The sequence below is a fragment of the Apodemus sylvaticus genome, chromosome 12, assembly GCF_947179515.1.
Source record: "Apodemus sylvaticus chromosome 12, mApoSyl1.1, whole genome shotgun sequence".
Classification (NCBI taxonomy): Eukaryota; Metazoa; Chordata; class Mammalia; order Rodentia; family Muridae; genus Apodemus; species Apodemus sylvaticus.
Window position 1 is genome coordinate 69,740,918 of NC_067483.1, and position 23,524 is coordinate 69,764,441.

A 23,524-nucleotide genomic window follows, 5' to 3' on the forward strand; every position below is an offset into this window, starting at 1 on the left:
AAGTAAATATCAGACTTAAGACGGTGTATATTTATATAGCCATGATGAATATTTATAACCTTCCTCTGAGCTCCTTCCTTTCCCTGTTTTCCTATTCCTGTTATTTTAAGACATAGTTCTCTTCCTGAAATGTTCTTTAATACAACACTTGGGAACAGTGTGCCATTCCATATAAAGTATTCCTAATAATAAATCACTCCCTTTTAACAGAGGAAGATGTAAAGCCAAGCCTCCCCGTGGCTTGCCAGTCGTTTCTCTGCTGTATTATAAAAGGCAGGCCTGGGGAAAGCGCAGTACATTACCCCTGCGAAGAGGCAGAAGCTTGTTCTCCAGCACATCCCTGGCATCCGTTCCTTCATCCATGAGATCCAGCTTGGTGATAACGCCGATGGTCCTCAGACCTGTATCATCAGCAAACACAATTCTCACTATATAGTTTACAGAAAGCACTGCTATGAGCACTACATGTAAGGCTCATAATCCAGGCCCTTCTCATCCCTGTTTCTTTGTAGCTCTCTTGGCTTCCAGTCTTCGGTCACACAAGTCTGCTGACTATCTGTGTGATAAGAGGGGAGGGCTTACAAACCCACTTATCCAGGAGATAATTTTCCATCCAGGAGAGAAAATCAGCCATATCTCAAAAGCACTTCTAAATACAGCCATGTTTCATTTAATCACAGGGATGTGTTCTGAGAGATGGGTTGTGTATAGAATTCATCACTGTGTGATGCAATCATCGTAGAATATATTTACATAAAGTAAGTGGCTCGGTGCAGTGTCTCAGTGGGGCCTGGTATAAGTAAGAAATGCAACTAGCCTGCAGCCAGTCTAAGATGGGATAAGGCTTTATGCTTGATGTATGTGCATGCACATGTGTGTAGGGGTATGCATGTTTGTTTGTGTTCATGCATGTGGACATCCAGAAACAACCCCAGGTATTTCTCTTCAGGAACCACTGACCCTTCCTTCTTTTTCTCTATCAATAAGCTCTCTTGTTGCTCTAGAACTAAGTAGGGTAAGCAAGATGCAGGAATTCATTTATCTCTGCTTTCTCAGCCGTGGGGTTGCAAGCATGCAACACTATGCCTGGCTTTTTGCATGTGAGTTCTGGAGCTCACACTCAGGAACTGTGAGGCAAGGCATACACCCTACCAACTGATCTGTAACCTGGCCCCTCAGCACTTTTGATGACTAGCAGAAGAAAATAGCTCTTAGATAATACTATGACCAATTTTCTGAGGAAATTTCCAGAGTAGTTTTACCAGCTTGCAATCCCACCAGCAACTAAGGACTATTCCTCTTTCTCCACATCCTAAACACATCTGCTGTCCCCTGAGGTTTTTAGTCTTAACCATTCTGACTGGTATGAGGTGGAATCTCAGGATTGTATTGATTTGCATTTCCCTGATAACGAAGGATGTTGAACATTTCTTTAGGTGTTTCTCTGCCATCCGGTATTCCTCATTTGAGAATTATTTGTTTATCTCTGTACCCCATTTTTAATAGGACTATTGGATTCTCTGGCGTCTAACTTCTTGAGTTCTTTGTATATATTGGATATTAGCCCTCTGTCAGATGTAGGGTTGGTGAAGATCTTTTCCCAATCAGTTGGTTGCTGTTTTGGCCTATTGACAGTGTCCTTTGCAAAGTTGCTTTGCAATTTTATGAGGTCCCATTTGTTGATTCTTGATCATAGAGCTTAAGTCACTAGTGTTCTGTTGAGGAAATTTTCCTTTGTGCCCATGTGTTCAAGACTCTTCCCTACTTTCTCCTGGGCATATACCCAAAAGATTCTCCAACATATAACAAGGATATATGCTCCACTCTGTTCATAGTTGTCCTATTTATAATAGCCAGAAGCTGGAAAGAACCCAGATGTCCTTCAACAGGAATGAATACAGAAAATGTGGTACATTTACACAATGGAGTATTACTCAGCTATTAAAAACAATGAGTTCATGAAATTTTTAGGCAAATGGATGGAACCAGAAAATATCATGCTGAGTAAGGTAACCCAATCACAAAAGAACACACATGGTATGCACTCACTGATAAGTAGATATTAGCCCAAAAGCTTAGAATACCCAAGATATAATTCACAGACTGCATGAATCTGAAGAAGAAGGAAGACCAAAGTGTGGGTGCTTCAGTTCTTCTTAGAAAGGGGAACAAAATACTCATAGGAGCAAATATGGAGACAAAAATGTAGAGCAGAAACTAAAGGAAAGGCCACCCAGAGACTGCCCTACCTGGGGATCCATCCCATATACAGTCACCAAACCCAGACACTATTTTGGATGCCAAGAAGTGCTTGCTGAAAGGAGCCTGATATAGCTGTCTCCTGAGAGGCTCTGCCAGAGCCTGACAAATACAGAGGTGCAAGCTCTCAGCTCCCCCAATGGAGGAGTTAGAGAAAGGACTAAAGGAGCTGAAGGGGTTTGTAACCCCATAGGAAGAACAAAAATATCAACCAACCAGACCCCCCAAAGCTCCCAGGGACTAAGCCACTAACCAAAGAGTACACCTGGAGGGACCCAAGACTCCAGTCACACATGTAGCAGAGAATGGCCTTGTCTAGCATCAATGGGAAAAGAGGCCCTTGGATCCTGCTTAAGCCTTGATGGATACCTCAGCGTAGGAGAATTTGAGAGTGGGGAAGTAGGGGCAGGTGGGTGGGTAGGGAAACACCCTCATAGAAGCAGGGTAAGAGGGGTATGATAGGGGATTTCTGGGGGCGGGGGGGGGGGGATAAGGACTAGGAAAGGGGATAACATTTGAAATGTAAATAAAGAAAATATCCAATAAAAATATTTTTTTAAAAAAGAAAATAGCTCTTAGTAAATAAATCACAACACAGTCATCTATTACCATTACCAAGCTTTATGTGCATATGTGATTGAGCATGTGATACCCTCCTTACATTGACAGAATAGTGGGCGTATCCACAGCAGTATCACCATGAACATGAGGAAGGAGTTTCAGTGTGGTGCTTTAAAGGCAATGATGTCACTAGGCTCTGAGGATTTTTAAGTTCCATAATGATCTCACAAGACTGCTATTATACATATGCATCCCACCACGAATGAAAAAGTTGTCATATAGCATTGTAACTGTATGAGTTCCACACACAAAGCAAAGGATGAAAAAGACAGAAATTTTCATTGTTGTAAAAGAAGTCTGTGGTTTGTAAAGAATCAAACACCATAGATACGCTCAGATAAAGCAGAGGTGACAATGTTAGTATAGTGGTCAGAAGATGATATTGATGAGTATGCAGAAAATATCTTTAAAAATAAATAAATGTCTAAATAAATAAATATTTATGAAGATACAATGCCTAAACAATTAGTGCCGCAGAGGGGAGAGCCCATGCAGGAATAGTCTGAGACTGAGAAGATCTTAATCAAGAAGAATGTCCCCGAAGTAAAAGGTACGATTTTAGAAGTTGGATGAACTCAGGGAGTGCCCAGCACAAAGTGAGAACATAAGCAAGTTGTCACATCAGTGTCAGATTTCAAACCAGTAGAAACAGAATGTTCCAGAAATTCTGCCAGATGCGTTTAAAAAGGAAGCCACATGGAAATGGTTGGGAGTCACAGCCATCTCAGCCTTCCCAGAAGCAAACTGGAAACCCAAAAGCAACAGAGAAATTGCTTCAAAATTCAAAAGGAAGAAAAATAGCCTAGATTCTAATTTATCAATAAATGCAACAAAAGAACAAAACCTAACTATAGTCTTTAAAAAAATCCCAGAATATTTAAGCTCCTTTTATTTTTTAGGTACCTAGTAAAGTGGTACCCTACAAAACACAGGGGTAATTTTAAGAAGAAACAAGAACTAGGAGCTGTGTGGTGTCTTCAGCAGCAGGGTTGCGCCTCCTTTTTCTGGAAGACACCAAGACCAATGGCCTACTTGGTTTTGGGGGGTGGGAGGGGCGTCTTGAATTCCTTTATCCAGTAGCTTCAAGGGTTTTTCATGCCTGCCCCTGAGGCTTTTGTTGGATAGCCTGTAGTTTTGGGAGAAGCACTGTCCCAAGTGGCATGATTTTAATTACATTTGCATTATATATAAATATTAATATATATAATATATATTATATATATTTTAAGTGAATATAAAATCATCTACTATGGCTTTATCAAACACCCTTAGTGTTACTTATCCCTCATCTTTCTCCCCTCCATCTGGGTCTGAAATCAAATGTGCCTCTCTGTTTAGGTGCATGTAGATAACGGGAGAGTGATGTAAGGACTTTTAAGTTTTCTTCCTCCACACTACAAAGTCAAATAAGAATTCAAAGCTTTTAAATATTGAGAAGTAGCAATATAAACCTATCGTATAGAGACAGGGAGGCAGATACCAACCTCAACAGTTACAGGGAATCAGAAATCATGAGGGACAGAGTCAAAGGGATGGAATCAAATATATATATAATGTAATATTAATATGTAATATATTAAATATATCTTAAATGTGTATGTATATGTGTAAGAAATATATATGTAGAATTTTATTTTTTAAAAGCTTGTCACAAGCATCTATTTCCTACTGTATTTCTGGAAAAGCAGCCAAGCCCTCTCTTAGTGAGGTGGTGGACCAGAAATGAGAAGAGGCCTGTTTCCTTTTCTTCACATTTGGTTCCATAAATAGGCAGCTTAAAATAATCAATGAATGAACTCTTGCTGGCAGAACCAAGGCCTGCATTGATGGCTCTCAAAAAGCCATTGTCAAAAGAGATTTCAAAGGCTTTCCAGGCATGCCCCTGGGAATTTAAAGACCTGCATAAAACAAAACACATTGTTGATCCCTGATCCTGTGCCAGTCTCATTAGGAACTCAAAATGAAAACCATATGAGATACAGTGACACAGGTTGAGGAGGAGTGAGAGGGAAACACACTAGCCTGGGGCAGTGGGGGGGGGGGGTGGAGGCGTCCACAGCCTCTACCCGAGAAGCTGGAGTTCAATAAATCCAACAACCTTGCTCCATGTTAAATCAGACTAATTCTTCTGCATCTCAGTTCTCAGATTCTATAAGTAATAGCTGTGTTCTGTGACAGTTTAGTCGCAACATCTACTTCCATGTCTCTACAGATAGTATTCGAGGTTCGCTGCAAGTCAGAATTCTGGAGATGGGAGTGATTTCCAGATTAGGAAGTGGTGTCTTTAGTGGTGATTGAAGATCTGACTACAGGTTAAGAACACTCCTTACCCTCTTGATAAAGCAAGTTCAGAGTGGCTAAAATGTTCACTATCGTGTCTCCACTGTGCTTTTCTCCAATAAAGGATGCTGAGAACCCGTAGCCCTGGGCTTGACCTTGAGGAGGCACAGACATCTCCAAAACTGCCACTTAGGTCATCAGGAGGTTCAGTGCTCTGACTTATGAAGGGACCTTATCCCCCTTCTTAGCTCTGGGCTATTCGTTTCTTGATCAGTAGGAAACTGAGTCTGTCAGTTGGGGAGTCACACACCACAGCTTCCTGCTGCCCAGGACTGGTTACTGGTTATTAGCCACACTCCTTTCTAAAGAAGTTGTATGTGCACCCTGGGTCATCACAAAAAGGGAGAAGATAATGACTCTGGAAGCTAAGCTAGAATAGCAGGAGTCTAGCTTGGCAGGCAAACTTCTCAGATCCATCTTCACAACAGGTAAAAGTATAAATGGCCAAGCCCGGCAACAACTCCTTGCACATCTGTCAGAGGTAAGATCCCAGTGAATGATGCTGCCAAATAGATTTGTGAAGAAACAACACTTTGGCTTTACAAAAGTAGAAACAGAACAGGAAACCTCCTTGAGAGTCAGACTTAGAGTGGGGAAGCCTAGTTTGTGCTTCCATAAGGCAATCTTTGGGGCCGTTAAAGGGAATGTTATTATCCCAGGACAATAAAGCTTGGTTTCCCAACTGATGTCCCAACAGATGAGTAAACTAGTGTTCAGTGTTGAAGCAGAAGAAGCTAAACACTGCTGGACATACTTCACTGTAAAAACCACAGGAGTTCAGAGCAAGACACCTCCACATTGTAGGCATGCATAAGTGTGTATGTTTGTACATATGCATATGCACGTGTATGCACGTGTATGCACGTGTGTGTGCGTGTGTGTGTGTGTGTGTGTGTGTGTGTGTGTAAATCATTCATATAGGTGGTAAATACAGTGCGAATTTAGTTTATGAGCCAAATAACTTACTGAAAACACAATGTTATCTATTTTTATCAGGATCATACACAAGTTGAAATACAAGTTCTAGAGAAGTAGTTCCAAGATAAAATTCTCCCAAGCCACCTAGGCTCACCGCCAGTACACAGTGATTGATTATAAGGATGTTGCCACTTCTTCCATTCATGTGTGCTACTAAACATCTAATTAAGAAGTGGAGTGAGGCCGAGCCAGCATTATCAGTTGCTGGGAAAGCAATCTGGAACAGAGTACACAGTTAAATAACAACAATAAAAAATAGTCATTATAGAAGGAATACAAAAATATACACAGAAAAATTTTAAACTTATTAATTTATATGTACTTCAGTTTGTGCATGGTTTAGGTTTAGGTGGAGTTGGGAGTGAAATAAATGTAGCTCTTTCTGTTTGGCAATGGTTATTGAATATTTTATTTCTGAAAGCAACCAGCAGTGAATGGGAAGAGTTTAACCTCTTTTTTCCATGAGTTTTATTTTCTTGCTATGTCTAACTCTTCTGAAAACTGTTCTTCTGATTTTCAAAGTCATCCGTCATCATTAGTTCACGTGTCACTGAGTCAGATGCTAAGTGCAAAGTATAAAGCTATGCTGGCAGCAGAGACGCCATGTTGTTCTTGTTCACCAGAATAGTCCAGAGAAAAAGCCAAGTATTGGGAAATTCTAATGCCCAAGAAGGAGAATGGGGAGAAATATATACGAAAAGGGGAAGGGGGGAGAGAGAAAGAACAAAGGATTATTTCAAAAGCAAGAAAATCTGCCTTCAGTGTTTCTTTCACTGAGACATTTTACTCCAAAACACAACTGAGGAAAACTAGAGAAAACTGACCCATGTGCGCCTAAGCCTCCTGCTGTGTGTCAGCGGCACAGGCCTCCTCCTTCTCCCCTAGCACGGGGCTAAATTTAGTGTCCAAGTCTCATTTACAAGTGAGTAGCCATGTGCCTTATATCAATCCTGTGGTTGAGATTGAGCTAAAGGGATACATGCAGAACTGGTATATGCCATTTGTAGAATTGGTCCATACGACCTTTCCCATGTCTGTCCCTAAATGTCTGTTTGCCTTTTGTCTTGCTGGATAGAGTCCTAAAAGATTATAAGGTAGTTAATGGTGGCAAGATGGAAGCAGTATGGTTCTGTGAATGACATCATGGAGAAGGACAGCACATCTAGGATGCCTGCACTTACGCCTGAGTCCGACTAATACTGTGCATCAATGTGTGGTCCATCTTTGAAGAGGAGAGCTGCCGTAATGAACACCTGACATAGAAAGGCTGAGAGGCAGAGAAACGGTTACTGCAGGTCAGTTAGAAAGCTGATCTGTTTTCCAAAATGACTACCGTCTGGATGCACATGATAACCTGGGAAAGCTACTGCTGGAAATATCCAGAGTGCCTTTTTGTCTTGATTGTTCCTTGCCACTTAAAACAAAATGTTCCCAAAATATATTAGTCATGCAAGAAATTTATCATCTTGTAAATAGAAACAAGAGATTCAAAGAAATCTATAAAGTTAAGTCTGTTGATCTTTTAAAATCTCACATGTACTTAGGACTCAAATAATAGAAGAAACAAAAGTCAATTAAGAATTTTTCAGGAAACAAATCATCAAAAATTTCTGCCTCAAACCATAATAATGGAATTCAGATATATTCTTCTTTGTTGATTGTACAGTGTGAGTCTGTGTGTATCTGTGCATGTGTGTGTGTACGTGCGTGTGTGTGTGTGTGTGTGTGTGTATGTGCATTCATGTCTATGGGTGCTCATGACAGAAGGCATGCACAAGCACATGTAATCACATGCATGTAGAGATCATAGGTTGAGGCTATGTCTCTTCCTCCATCACTCTCCGTCATATATACTGAGGCAGTATCTCTCACTTTGAACCTAGAATTAGCTGTTCTAGCCAATCAGCCTTCTCTAAGTATCACCTGTCTCTGCTTCCCATGGGCTGGGCTTGTGGACAGGCTATCACACCCGGCCAACATTCATGTGGGTACCAGGGACCTCATCTCTGGTCCTCACGTTTGCATGTCGAGCACTTTATTCACTGAAATATTATCTCCCCAGCCTTGGACACACCTCTCTTTTACAAACTTTATGAAACTAGACATGCATTAATATGAAAACTGTTTCAGGCACTGACCACCTTGTTTCACAGAACAGTGATAGTGAGAGAAGAAAACCAAAATACTTCGGCAGCCACTTGCTACCTGGTGGCACTTTTCAGGCTGTGAATAGGAAGATGCCATCCAAGGAGACACCATTAGTCATGCTTAGTTCAGGAAGCACAGGCTAGCATTTAAAGACACTGAGACGTTAAGACTTCGCAGAATCGTGCACCAGATAAGAAGGAGGCAAGAAAAGAAAGAGCTCCAGAAATGTTCACGGGGCTTCTTCAAGTCCCTGTAAACAGAGGGACGCACTAGGTAAAAAACTCCATGTGCCTGGCAGATAAAAGAAAATATCTAGGATGCTCTAAGGAAAATAATGCCATGAGCTTTCATAGCAATGGGAGCCACTTAAGATCCTACTGGCAACCACAGACGGGACCTGGAAGTGGGACACAGGAGGCACGAGATGGGCCAAACCTCAGGAAACACTACTGTAGACTAAGACTTTGAAAACATGAAAATCCTGCAAGAAACAACAACAAACAAACTGATCTTCAGGTAATGTAGCTACTTTCTAAAACCAAGTACAATTTTTTTTAAAGAAAGCAATAAAACCCAGAACTCACTAAAGTAAAATTCAAAATATCTAACATTTAGGGGTAGGGAGATGCTTGGTGCTTAAAAGTGCTTGCTGCTCATGCAGAGGACTCAAGTTTTGGTTCCAGCACCCATACCAGCCGTTCTGAGTGGCCTGTAGGTCTAGCTCTAGGAGAACCGGTGCCCTCTTCTGGCCTCTATGAGTACTACACTCATGTGCACATAATCCTACACAGATGCACATGCATACACATACTTTTAAAAAACTACATCATTGCAGGGCAGTGGTGGCGCACACCTTTAATCCCAGCATTTGGGAGGCAGAGGTAGGCAGATTTCTGAGTTTGAGGCCAGCCTGGTCTACAGAGTGAGTTCCAGAGTGACAGCCAGGGCTATACAGAGAAACCCTGTCTCGGAAAACAAACAAACAAAACAAAACAAAAAACAACAACAAAAAAACCCTACATCATTTCTTTTTTAAAAAATACATCATACATAAATTCATATCAGAAAGCTTTCTATATAATTGCAAACTATTTTGAAATTAGGGAATAGGTCTTGAAACAAACATGGACTATAAAAGAGGTCACAAGGAAAGTTTATAATATAGACAATCCTCAATTTACTATGGTTCAACTTAGAATGATTTTTAAAATATTATTTATTTGTGTTTATTTATTTTATATGTATGTATCTAGGCATGTGTACAAATTCCACAAGACACATGTGGAGCCCTTCAGTAGTCCTTTCTCTCCTTTCTCCATGTGGGTCCCAGGGACCCCAGGGTCATCGGGTTGGGCAGCAGTATCGTTACCCACTGAACCATCTCACCAACCCAAGGATGTTTGGACTCTATGGCAGTACAAAGCCAGACACATTCACCCATATTCTGAATTTTACATTTTGATCCTTTTCTGCACTGGGTATCTGTGGTACAACATATGGGTCTATGATTATAATCAATGACAGAAATCTACAACTAACTCAGTCTGCCGAGAAGTAAACAGCCAGTTTTCGGCAGTATGTTTTGATGCTAAGCTATACTGCTGTTCCATAGATTACGTATATTGATGGCACTTTAAATTTTATGTTATTTTCAACTTGTTCTGGTTATGTTTATAGCTTTGTTATATGTGAAGAGTCATCTGTGCTCTAAACTGAATAAAGTGAAAGCTCACCATATCAAATGTTTGGTAAATAGCTACACTAAGGCTGAGAAGCTTTCAAACACTACCACCAACTAATGAATGCTCTAAAAATACCAATCTAAGCTTCTGCCTTATGGAACTGGAGGCGGGTGGAATTAAATCCGAGGTAAGAAGTGTAAGTATTAGTGATAAAGAGTGTAAGTGAACGGAATGGGTATAAATAAGTAACAAAAATAATCCACTGAATCCAAAGGCTTGTTTTTTGAAAAGATCAGTTACATTGTTTATTTTCACTCTTTAACTCAACTTTTACTGGTGCTCTCAGCCAAAGCAAGAAGGGAAAGTCAAATGTATGCAGTTGTGAAGGAAAAAGGAACTGTTTGTCTCAGATGAAAGAAAAAATTTAGACCCAGCATGATTCTATATGTAGACTATTTCAAAGAACCAACAAAATCTATGAGAGCCAAACAAGTAAATTTATTAAGACAGCAAAAATAAGATTAAGATATAAAAAGAACCTATATACTGTATTTATGCTTGCAATCAAAAGATATAAAATACTAGGGATTCATCTAATGAATTTTATATGGAAAAATGTAAACTAAAAATTATATATGATAAAAAGAATTAAATAAATCCCAGCACTTGAGAGGCAGAGGCAGGTAGATTTCTGAGTTCGAGGTCAGCCGGGTCTACAGAGTGAGTTCCAGGACAGCCAGGGGTACACAGAGAAACCCTGTCTCAAAAAAAAAAAAAAAAAAAAATTTAAAAAAAGAATTAAATAAAAAGAAAAATCACACATATTGATTGGAGCATTCAATACTGTTAATATTATTTTTTCCACATTAGTATGTAATTGTCCTACCCAATAAAACTTATTATTATAATAAAAGTGTTCCCCACATGTGAGATTTTCTTAGAGAAAAGCTGTTAGCCATGGTACCAAATACTTTAAACTAATTTAAAATTCAATAGCCTCATGTGGATAGAAAATAACATGTCAGATAGTAGGAGCTACAAAGTTAATGTTATTCCAAGTAAAAACCTAGAAAAATTTTTGTAGAAACTGAAAAACTCATAGCATATCTATTATACATCATAGTATATATGTGTGGATATGTATGTATGTATGCATGCATGCATGTATGTATGGTGTTTGGATATGCTTGGCCCATAGAAAGGAATACTGTTAGGAGGTATGACCTTGTTGGAAGAAGTCTGTCCCTGTGAGGTGGGCTTTGGAGGTCTCCTCCTATGCCCAGGTTATACCCATTACAGAAGAGTGCTTCCTCCTGGCTGCCTGGAAGTCATTCTCTCCTGGTCAATCAAGATGCACAACTCTCAGCTCCTTTTCCAGCCACATGTCTGCCTAGACACCACCATGTTTCCTGCTATGATGGTGATGGACTAAACCTCTGAAGCTATAAGCCAGCCCCAATTAAATGTTTGCCTTTATAAAAGCTGCCTTGGTCATGGTGTCTCTTCATAGCAATGAAAGCCAAACTAAGAATGTATACATACATACATACATACATACATACATACACACACACACATACATAAATGTATATATCTATGATATATATTATCATAGATATATATGATAATCATAGGAATGTAATACAGGCACAGGGATAGTTATACAGACAAATGTAATAATGCAGTGAATTTTATAGATAAAGATAAAATAATTCATCAATAAAATATCGAACATATAATATATGAATATGCATATACATACATGTATAATTGGCTTTGGTCAAAGATATTTGTGTAATTTAATGGAGAAGAGATAATTTGTTTAATATACAAATGATTCCAGAACTGAGTCTCTGATCTTTCACTGTATACACACAACACACACACACACATACATACAAAGGATCACAGACTGAAATTTAAGCTAAAACTATAAAACTTCTAGAGGAAAAGCAAGGAAGAAAAGTTTCTGTAAACCTGGAGAGAATTCAAGAAAGTATGCACTGCAAGAGGAAAACTGGTGAGCTGAACATTCAAATCAAACTATTTTCTTCTAGAGTCAAGGTTTAAGAATATAAAACAGTAAACTACAAAGTGTGAGAACACATTCACAATTTAAAGATTTAAAGAAAAAATGTACTGTGAAGGCCTCCTAACTTAATTCTAAGAAGACAACAGCTTAATTTAAAAATAGGCAAAGGAGTTAATAATGCAGCTCAGGGGGAGAATTTACTTAGAAAATGTGTGTCTTAATCTCCAGCAACATGAGATAAATAAGCGGGGGGGAAGGGGAGAAATAAGTAAGTAGGCAAAAGGCCCAAATATACATTTCATAAAACAGTGCATACAAATGACAAACGGTGGCACAGACTGACTGTCAGCGGTGCACGCCAGAGAAAGGCAGGGCAGTACCACCGCAGGGCATCCAAATGAGAGCTACTGAAACTAGCAAGCGCTAATGTCTGTCAGCATGTGCGACGCCCAAGACAGCTACTGACACTGGAGATAAACACTGTGCAGCCTCTAAATGGACATCCCTTTAGTGGGGCTCTTCAGATGTTAATGTTTTCACAAGTGGAATAACATATGAATGTAAAAGCCACATTCATTGATAGCTGTGCCAGCTTTATTGGTGATTATTCAAAACTGGAAATAGCCTAACGCTGTCTTCACAGATAAACGCATTGTCAAAACATGGTGCCGACTCAGGAAAATGCAAGTCAGCAGCCCAGAAACATGACTGGCCAGGCCTGTGGCAGTGGAGGCATCTCAGGAGAAAGCCAGGCATAATGAGGACTCATATGCCACCCCATCTCAGCAAAACTCTAAAAAGTACAAATGTGCAAAGACAGAATGCTGCTTCCCTGACTTCCTGGGGCCAACAGTGTGGTGGGCTGGTCGAGGCTGGCCTGAGAGTTAGCACAAGGGAATCTTTGTGGGTGATGGAAATGTTCCCGACATTTCTGTCAGCTGTGGCAGACAGAACAAGGACTCCGACTTCACAACGTACACACTCTGTGTGAGGCTCTAGCCTGCAGTAGTCTTAGCTAACTGGGGCAAAGAGGTGGGAGGGGGAGAAAGAGAGAGAGAGACAGAGGGGGAGAGAGAGAGAGAGAGAGAGAGAGAGAGAGAGAGAGAGAGAGAGAGCTGGGTGGTAGAGGTGTTACATTTGTATCAAAGGAGCAAAGAATAAAACAGATTTAAGAGCTAAGTCTAGAGAAATCTCTAGGCACAGTTGTTTTTATGTAGAAATACTGAGAAGCCAAGAGTCAAGAAAGAAAAGGCCTGAACCGTACAGCCGCCCTTAATGCCTTATGTTCCTATGAGAAGCAGGCAGATATTGAAAGCTATGTTTCCCTCAAGAAGGCAAGAACCACCATTTCTACTTCACATAAAGGAAAATGGGCAAGGAAGAGATTCCCAGAGGTTGGTTTGGTTGGTTGGTTGGTTGGTTGATGTTTTGTTTTGTTTGTTTGTTGTTTTATTTTTATGTTGGTTTTTTGTTTGTTTGTTTGTTTTGACCAAGTTTACAGAGCGAGCTGAAACTCAAACTCTAGCAGCAGGACCCCTCGTCTTGTGCTATTAACCACCAGCTCTGCTTCAATTTGTAATTCTTGTGGTGTTACTGTTTCATTTGTGTAAATTCTTAGTAAGGCAAAGGTTCCTGGGCATGTGGTCTGCTGTTTTAGCAGAGCAGCTTGTGCTTTTGGTCCAGCTCTCAGCTGCTTCCTAGTCTGGCCTAGCTGTTGCACATACACATGCGCACACACACACACACACACAAACACTCGAGCCCACAGACATGCACACACAGTCACAAGCACACACACACACACACATGTGCACACTCACATGCACACACACACTTGTAAACATGAACACAATCACACACACACACTGAGGCTGTTAGCACCCTAGTACTCCTCACTACCCTTAGCTGCCCACTCTCCAGGCAGAGCTGGTATGTATGCAGACACGCGCATGCGGGTCTCTGCCCACTCTCCAGGCAGAGCTGGTATGTATGCAGACACGTGCATGCGGGTCTCTGACTGTTCCATCCCTGAGCCCTTAACGCTCACATTTCACCTACACACTCTATTGGCAGTTCCTCTTTCCACAACCACATCCTATGTGGACTAAAACCTGGATTTATTTGTCCTAGGTATAAATCAAAAGTTCTTCTCCCAGTTCCTAGTCTCCAGTCCCTGTGCTCGTTACAGACATGCACTGCCTTTCTCCCTCTTATCCAGAACCCCAACCCTGAAACACTTCAGTTCCCTAAAACTTATGGGTCTTATTTTGTTTTAATACCCTCCTTTCTTCCACAGCCCACCTCTCAAACGTCTTTTAGGATATCCTCAAACGGTTCAACACAATTCTCCTCAGAGGTCTACATTACCCACCTCCCTCTCTTCCATCCCGCAACCCCGATTCTAATTTTATAGTCTTTCCAAATACCTACAGTAAGGGTTTAGGGTCTAGTCACACATACCCTCTTACTTCACTTGTCTTTGCTGGAAAAAAATAGGGTTTTACTACCCATACCATCCACACTATCCACAGCATACAGCAAGCACTCAATAAATGCTGGGAATACAGACAAGAGTGAGCAGGATGGGAGGGAAGGAGGGAGGGAGGGAGGGAGGGACGGAGGGAGGGACGGAGGGAGGGAGGGAGGGACGGAGGGAGGAATGGTGGGGTTCATTTGGTTGGTCTGGATCGTGTTTTATTTATACTGCTAGATTTACTTTGGTTGTATATTTAGGAGAAGGCTTGCAGACTTTTCATAGAAATATTCTTAAAAGTTGCTTTATTAATAGGAATGTTAAAAACAAATGCTCCTATCCAAATCTAAGAGTAAGATGTGATTGCATAGGCAACTTTAGCACTTTTTCTGTTTCTCTCAGTTTTTATCTACCCCAATCCCCCCATACACACACATACACACACACACACACACACACACACACACACACACGCTTGTGTGTGAACCTATGGCTTTAGGGGAGCTATACATTATGCACTCTCCCACTAAACAACACCTCCAGCTCTATTTTTATGTTCTTTTCTTTTCTTCTTTTCTTCTCTCTTCTCTCACTTTAGACAGAGTCTCCCTAAGCTGGATCAGCTGGCTGGCCTTTAGTTCATTCTGTCACCCAGGCCGGTCTTGAACTTATAACCCTCCTGCCTGAGCTTCCAATCAGTTGGACTGACCTGCCTGTGAAACCAGACCCAGTTTTAGTTGTATTTTTAATTTGAATTTTGAAAAGAGAAATCCCTGACAGCACATTTATGCTATAATACTAAGGTCACCTTAATTAAGTGTTTCCAGTTTGCTGTAACTCACATTATGGTAAAGGTAAGCTCTGAGAAAATATTCATGTTACTACTTTGCAATTAAATCAACAGAAATAGAAGGAATATGTTTTAAGCTTTTTTTTCTTTTTTTTCTTTCAGTCATTCCTGAGAATAGTGTTTCTTTTCCTGCATTAAGTTTCTAGGTCCTAATTCCACAAAGCAGCTCAGGAAGTTTTAAATTTCAAGTCATGTCTTTACAGTGACCCCCAGTGGCAAAGGAATGAATGAATACTTTGGTGTAAGTAACCCACATCTTCCTGTTCTTCTATATGGACAGTAACAAGTTCCATCTTAACAGCATATTTACATTGTCAAATTTGGCTCCTTTGTTCATGTTTTTAAGATAATTCAAATCTCTCTCTCTCCCTCTCCCTCTCTCTCTGCCTCAAACTCCAAACATATTCATTCATGTTTTATGACCATGGCCACAAGTTTATTTCCCCAACCAAATATAGAATTTGCATAGAATATGTATCATTATTTGAATTATTTCCCCCGAGGAAAATTTTATTATATGTCTTAGCTTGCTTTCTACTGCTGTGATAAAACACTGATCAAGGGTAATTTAGGGAGGAAAGTGTTTATTTCAGCTTAAAGGTTATAGACCATTGTCACGAGAAACCATTGCAAGGAATTCAAGACAGGAGCTTGAAGGAGAATCAGAGAGGAACGCTGCCTACTGGCTTGCTCTCAGGCTCCAGGAGACCTGCCCCTTTTTGGCCCTGGCCTACCTGAATAGATACAGTCCTGCAGTGGGCTGGGCCCTCCTATACCACTTGGCAGTGAAGGAACTGCCCACAGACACTTCTGCAGGCCATCCGAGGGAGGCAGCCCCTCAGTTGAGACCCCCCTCTTCTCAAGTGTGCCAAGTACACAATGAAGATTAGACATGATCCTTTCAGGTCTAAATAATATCCAAATTACATTTTTTTGTTGTTTCTTAACCTTGACACTTATTCCCAAAACAAATAGAATATTAAGAGGCAGATCAGCTTCCATAATAGGAAAATTACTGATTATTAAAGTAATTGTAGAGATGCGATTAGCTAGGAAAGTCCAAGGCATAGGAAGTCCATAGGAATGCCCAGTTAAGGAAAGTGGACTTGATATTGAAAGAAAAGGAAATGAAGAGTTAGCATAATAAACTGACTAGTTGAATAATACTGCCCTTACAAGGAAGAACTTACTGAGCTAGAATATCTGGTTTTAAAGGAGATGAGAAAACACCCCATGAGTCTTCCACAATAGGACACAAAGGTACAATGGGCTGATGGATGTCACAATGGATACAACATGCTCCATTATGTTCATAGCAGCCTTATTTATAATAGCCAGAAGCTGGAAAGAACCCAGATGTCCCTCAATGGAGGAATGGATACAGAAAATGCGGTATATTTACACAATGGAATACTATTCAGCAATTAAAAACAATAAATTCATGAAATTTTTAGTCAGATGGTTGGAACTGGAAAATATCACCCTAAGTGAGGGAACCCAATCACAAAAGAATACACATGGAATGCAATCTCTGACTAGTGGATATTAATTAGCCCAGAAGCTCTGAATACCCAAGGCACAATTAGCATAACAAATGACTCCCATGAAGAAGTAAGGAGAGGGTCCTGATCCTGGAAAGGCTTGATCTAGCATTGTAGGGGAGTACCAGGACAGAGAAAAAGGAGGGAGGTGATTGGAGAATGGGTGGAGAGAAGAAGGCTTATGGGACATATGGGGAGGGAGGGACTGGGAAAGGGGAAATCATTTGGAATGGAAACAAAGAATATAGAAAAGAAAAAAAGAAAAGTGGGTAGGACAAAATTGGATCGTTATTGTGAATGTGAGTGTGTGTGCATGCACACGTGCACACATGTGCACACATATGTCATAGTATACAAGTGGAAGCTTTTGAGAGTTGGCTCTCTTATTTCATCTTGGGTTTGAAGAACACCCAATGAGTTATCTTGATGGCCTTTAAGGTGTTTTTTTCTGAGACTGAGATGAAAGTTCTTAATTGCTCTTAGGCAAGCCTATTTATGAGGGAGATTATCTACCTCTTTGCAAATGTGCCAACTGATAATATCAGATTGATCAAATCTATCTGAATTGCATAGGCATAAAACCCAAATAATATGAATAAAACATGTGAAATAAAGTACCTGCAGTGTAAAGCAGCAGTGTGCATTGAGATGTCACGTGACTCTGATCTGAGTCTAATGATGATATAGCCCGTCCACTCCCTATGCAAGTTCCCATGGGAATGTAAGACCGTGTGTGCTTGAGGCCCTTGGTGTCTGTAGAGCAGGCAGACACCTGATTTCCTCAAAGCCTTGTTAATGCTCTAGGTCAAAGGATGAGTAATTGGACAGAAGTGACAGACAATTTTTCAAATAAATATATTTTGATTTAAGTCAATATTCTTAGCACTTTTTTCATTTGTAAAAGAAAAAATCATAGTTTGCCTTCATGTTAGAAATAAGTTCAAAAGTGAATTCTTAAGGCAAAAATAAGTGACATACATTATTTCTCCTTAAAAAGCAATATATATTCATAACTATTAATTTAATATCAGTGTTATTTATATTCATTTTACTATAATTACTTAATTTTTATTAATTTTATTTATGTGTGTTTCCTTAGTAAACCTGCTCAGACTATATAATGTTATTTGTCTGTCTGCTTTCAGAGCTGATAACCAATTGGTCCGCTCTTGCCAAAGGAAAATGGCTTCTCCCACTCTCAGAATTCTTTAGTTGCCTATAATTCTTTGTGTAGGGTTGAAGCCTCATGGACTTTCCTCTGTCAAGTTTGGCATGTCTGTTGTCTTCATGTTTATTTGATCGTATAATTAAGGTAAAATCTCATGGTAAAGATGGGAATCCAATTTTGAGGAAAGAATTGATACTGAAACAAACACAGTGCCTGAGGAAAAAAATGGGGTTTCTACCTAGAACATCCCTATATTTGTCAGGTATAAATGTATTCATTTTATCATGAGGGTTGACTGAGTTCCCAGATATGGGAAGTTTCCTCTCAGCTTAGCACTCCAAGATTCTCTCTAATGAGACAACAGAGGGGACTCCTAGTAAATAGTACTGAAGGCCATAACAACTTACAATACCCATGGACTACAGCTTTGCCAGATTAAAAAGGAAGACAGGAAAAAAAAAAAAAAAACACATAGCCTCCTGCTAAGTAGCTAAGTAAAGTCAATGCTTGCCCAGTTCACAAATTATCTCAAGGGGAAATGGCTCCCTCTTTGCCAGCCAGAGGCCTGACATTCTTCATGGGCTGATTGTACACTCCAGGAAGATGTACGGCTATGGTAGATTCAGAAACAAAATTTATTTGAATGTGGAATAAATCACCATGAAAGGAGTGTCCAGACCTATCCGCCTCCCAGCAAGGCCTTGGAACAGCCCTCTGCTGTGGGTGGCAAGCTGGATGGGGTGCTAAAATACTGCTGTTCTCCAAAGACACAAAGGCACAGTGACAGTCTTCCCGGGTAATGAACTTGGATCCAAGTAATAAATCAATACCCACCACAAAATGTGAATGCCCGTTTATGATGAATTGCCCCACTTAAGGTCTAGCTGAACCTATAAAGCATAGATGTCCACTGAGAACATATGCTGAGCCAAAGGGTAAACATGGCGTCACTGTCACACAACCATTAAAGCCTTTCAGGAGAGAAGGCCCTCGTGCCATCATAAATAAACTTAATGTGACTGTTAAAGAAATCTCTCTACTAATCAATCTTTGAGCCTCTATCATTTGTATACAGATCTCACTTTTCATACTGATAAGATGGAAAAACAATACAATCTTCTCTTCTAACCAGGACTTGCACAGGTACTGCACCTCATCCCTACTTCCTTAAGTCAATTATTTATCTTATATATTTATCTTCTCTTTATCCTCTCTGTGTTTAACTCATCACTGTCTCTCTTGTCAACTATTCCCATCATCAACACACAAGGAAGCTGTGACATCTATCTCTAAAAATGTTCTCTTAATCTTTCACTACCTTTGCTGCTAAAATCTTCTTTTTTTGTCCTTGGTAAAACTTAAACCTGTTAACTGCAGTTCTTGTCTCTATTTCCTTATGTTCCACATTTCTTGAATGTTTCCTTACCATACCCATCTTGTCAATACCACCAAGGACTTTTATGCACCAAATTCAATGGCCAACTCTCCCGTCCCATCTCCATTAGCAGAAAACCTAAAGTTCTGCTGTATACACCAAGATTAGAGGGAGTGATGACATCAGGCCGTTTCAATGTTGCTTTCTTTCTGTTTACCACTGGAATGATCATCTAAACCTACCAATGGATATGAATGCAATGATGGGAAGGCCGCTTACACATGGAAGCAGTTTCACAGCACTTCTAGGCAGTTTTGATCCAAGGTTGAAAATAGACTGAAGACTTGGCTAAAGAAGAGAAGCAAATAAATATGGCACCCTCCCTTTTATGCCTTTGGATGAATGTAGACTAGTTAGTTATTTCATAAAGAATGTCACTGCTCTAAGCCACCAGCACCAGTTCTCCTTCTGACTCTGTTGTGCCTTTTCACAGGTTCTGAGCTGTAGACCTGGTTGAGTGATCTACAATGTCACTCTTCTTAACCTTGCTATAGGTTTTGGCAAAAACAGTAACATTCTCCTTCTTAAAGATCTCTTTGCCTTAGCTTTTAGAATACAATGCCTACCTGGTTCTCTGCCACTTCTCCATGACTTCTATTTCTCTCCTGTCACTAGAGGTCTTCCAGGCTCCTTCTCTGGCTTTCCTCTTTTTTTTTTTTTTCTAAATACATTCATGCCCTAAATCGTCACAACTGAAAGCTAAGACTCTAGATATTACCTGATTCCATCTGTTAGGCCTGTTATAATAAACTGGTTAGTTAAAACAACAAGAATTTGTTGTCTTGAACTTCTGGAAAACTTAAGTCAAAAGTCAAGATGCCAGTAATGCCACATTCCCTCAAAGTCTCTAGGGAAAATTAAATTTGCTCTTTTGCTATGGATTGTAATACTACATACTGACCCCCAACATCTCTTGCCTCCAGGGATGAGGAGATTCTCACGTACACCAAGTGATGCTATGTGACCTTGCACCTTAATTTAAAACTATTGGTTAAATAAAGATGCCTACAACTTATAGCTGGGCATAAGAGAGATAGGCAGGGTTTCGATTCCCAGGCTTGGGGTCTGTGGCAGGACCACAGGAAGAGAGGGGTAAGAAAGTGGAGAGAAAAGAAGATGCCACTGGGGTAAGGGATCAATCGTGAGAGCTGGTCATGAGGGCTGTCTCGTGAGAGTAACAGCAGCATGGGCAGAACATAGCATGTCATATTGGCAGGGAGATCGACAAAATAGCATAGAGGGCAGATATCTGCCCAGGTCTAGTGCTTTACAACTTTATTATAAATGTAAGCATTTTATGTCCTTTATTCAAAAACTGGATGATCAAAGGTGCGGTAGACATTAGATATTTACCACAACAAAAGAAGGCTCTGTCCTTGTCTCTTCCATGGCGTCATTCATTCTCTTGCTTGTGTCAGCCATAACTCAATCCCCATCTCCATCTCCACACGACCTCCTTCTCTGCCTCTATGCAAATATCTTTCTCTTTGTTTGTCTATAAGGATACAAGTCACTGCCATTTGGCAATCCTATTCTAAACCCAAGATTGTCTCAACATCCTTAATAACACTTGAAATATGCATACTACTTAACCTGATTCTTTTCCATTTGTGTCTTTTTTTAAACAAAATAATGCACATAATTTATAATTTACTTTTCGACATAAAGTTTTTAACCAACTATATATTTGAATATCCTTCAGTCATACTATAATGGAAATGGCTTCTCTGTGTCAAGTACTCTTAATTAGTATAAAGTAGAACTTCTGAAATAGATTACCACTCAAAACAAACCTGTATAATTTGGTGTCTTGGTGAATATGATTTTAGTTTGTATACCCTTGAATAGAGAATGGGCCCTTGCAGTCTAAATAGGTCAACATTTTTTAGCTAGCCAAGGGAAAAATTTTTAGAAAAGATATATGTGGCATGATGAGGAGAGACCAGGCAAATCAACCCCGAGGGCCAATGGGAGCAGATGTCACAGCTAGACTGTCCTCACCATGTAACTCAGAGGCATTTGCATGGAAAGCTTCTGGCTATGGCAATTGTGTGGTGTGAAGGCTGTCTGTGGGAATGCTGGAGTAAATACCTTTGAAAAGGCCATTTTCCCTGAAGCACTGAGAAAGAACATGGCCAAAAATGCCAAAATCAACTTTTTTTTTCAAAGCTGCATAATTAAAGACAGGCTCGCAGTGATCTGAAGGGCATCCATCCCAGAAAAACAGATTAATCTCAATAAAAACAACAGACTGGGTGGTATAGTGACCTGTCCTGCTGCCCTCTCCAGCCCCCTGATCTCTATTCATGCTCATTCCATAGGGCAGGGTAAAAACTGGCTTCCTGGTGAGTCTGGATAGAGCAGATGGGGCTGGAGAGTACCAAAAATAGAATTTTTTAAAAACAACTGTTATTATTTAACCTATAGAACAATCCCCTAAAAGTTGACCTCCCTGTAGTTTTTCCTTATTTAACCAGACTGAGAGCCTACTTGGTGTCAAAGATCTCTACCCGAGGGAGTAGTTGTCAAAAATAATCAGTGGCAATTATTTAAAGCTGTAGCTGCTTCGGGCAGTGAGAACAAATGTGACAAAGAAACATCTCAGCAGAAAAGAAAGAAAGAAAAAAGAAAAAGAAGAAAGAAAAGAGAAAAAGAAGAAAGAAACATTTGGAATGAGGAGTTGACAAAGGCCTTTAAAATGTTTATACATGAGCATTATGAGATCGGGCATAGGAGAATCCTAAATTTTCACCTACTTGGGCTCTGTATTAGCAGAAAGTGAAGGTGAAGATGGGGCATTAGTGACATATACAACTTGACACTAATAATAATAATAATAAACTTGGAGCATTAGTGCCATATACAACGAGGCTCCAGTAAACGCTGGGAGAACTGTTGACTCTGATATAAGGAAAATGCAGAGTTATCAGCCATCTGTGAAGGGAACTGAGCAAGACTGGAGAGGCTGCATACATCAGAGAATTCTGGTTCAGGAAAAGTGCTAACCAAGCAAGTAACAACATCTGCAAAAAAAAAAAATCTTGGGTTGGGGGATGTGCATGAGTGGGAGTGTGGACAGAATCTGCCCAAACACCCTATTCAACAAAAGTAAAAATATATATGAAGAAATTATGACTCATACAAATGAAAATAACCAGTTAATAGAAATTATGCCTGAAGACATCAGACAATGGAAGAAGGAAGGTTTTCTTCTTCTGTGCCTGCTTGCAGCCCATCTGTTGGAACCTACTCCCTCAGGATTCCAGCTTATACAGAAAGACAGCTGAGACACCTAGCCTCACAGATCTGAGCAACTACCAGACCCTCGGACTCCCCATTCACAGATGCCCATTGTTGGGTTAGTTGGAATGCAGACTGTAAACCAGCAATAATTTCCCTTAATCTACAGAGACATTCCATAAGTTCTGAGACTCTACAGAACCCTGACTAATATAGCATGTTTAATGTATTAAGAAGCTATGTTTATTCAAAAAAATCAAATATGTGATCCAACTGCATACTGTCTACAATAGACATATTTGGTTTCAAAATGACTAAAACAGTTGAGTGTAAAAAATGGAGAGGATATGCCGCTCAAACATCAGCCACATGAGAACTGGGAAGTCACCAATACGAAACAAAATAGAAGTTTCTCAAGGACAACACATGATGATAAAAGATTAAGAAGAAATGACTATTAGAAATGCTTCTAAAAACGTAACAACCCTCCCCTGAAGGGGGAAGACTAACATAGAGAAAAATAATAGATGGTTCAACAATAATGGAGACTTTAATGCCACCCTTTCTACCACACAGAAGAAGATCAACAAGAAAATAACAAATCTAAACAAGCATATGTGGAACATGTAGCCCCACAACAACATAGGAAACATATGACTTGTCGTTGTGTTTTCCTTTACTAGATTTGTGTGAGTCGTGAGGATGGCAGCAAAAACAACAGAGTTCCTGCCACCTGTACACAGAGTCACTACCACCT

At 40.0% G+C, this 23,524-nt stretch overlaps 1 protein-coding gene across 4 annotated transcripts in view; it reads right to left on the minus strand.

Moving 5' to 3' along the window:
• Positions 1 to 23,524, minus strand: part of Dnm3 (dynamin 3) — a 485,510-nt gene that overhangs the window by 332,336 nt on the left and 129,650 nt on the right. For all 4 annotated transcript variants that reach the window (XM_052200636.1, XM_052200637.1, XM_052200635.1 and 1 more), the window contains exon 5: positions 303 to 401. In XM_052200636.1, the coding sequence (XP_052056596.1) occupies positions 303 to 401 (99 nt within the window). The remainder of the gene's footprint in view (positions 1 to 302; positions 402 to 23,524) is intronic.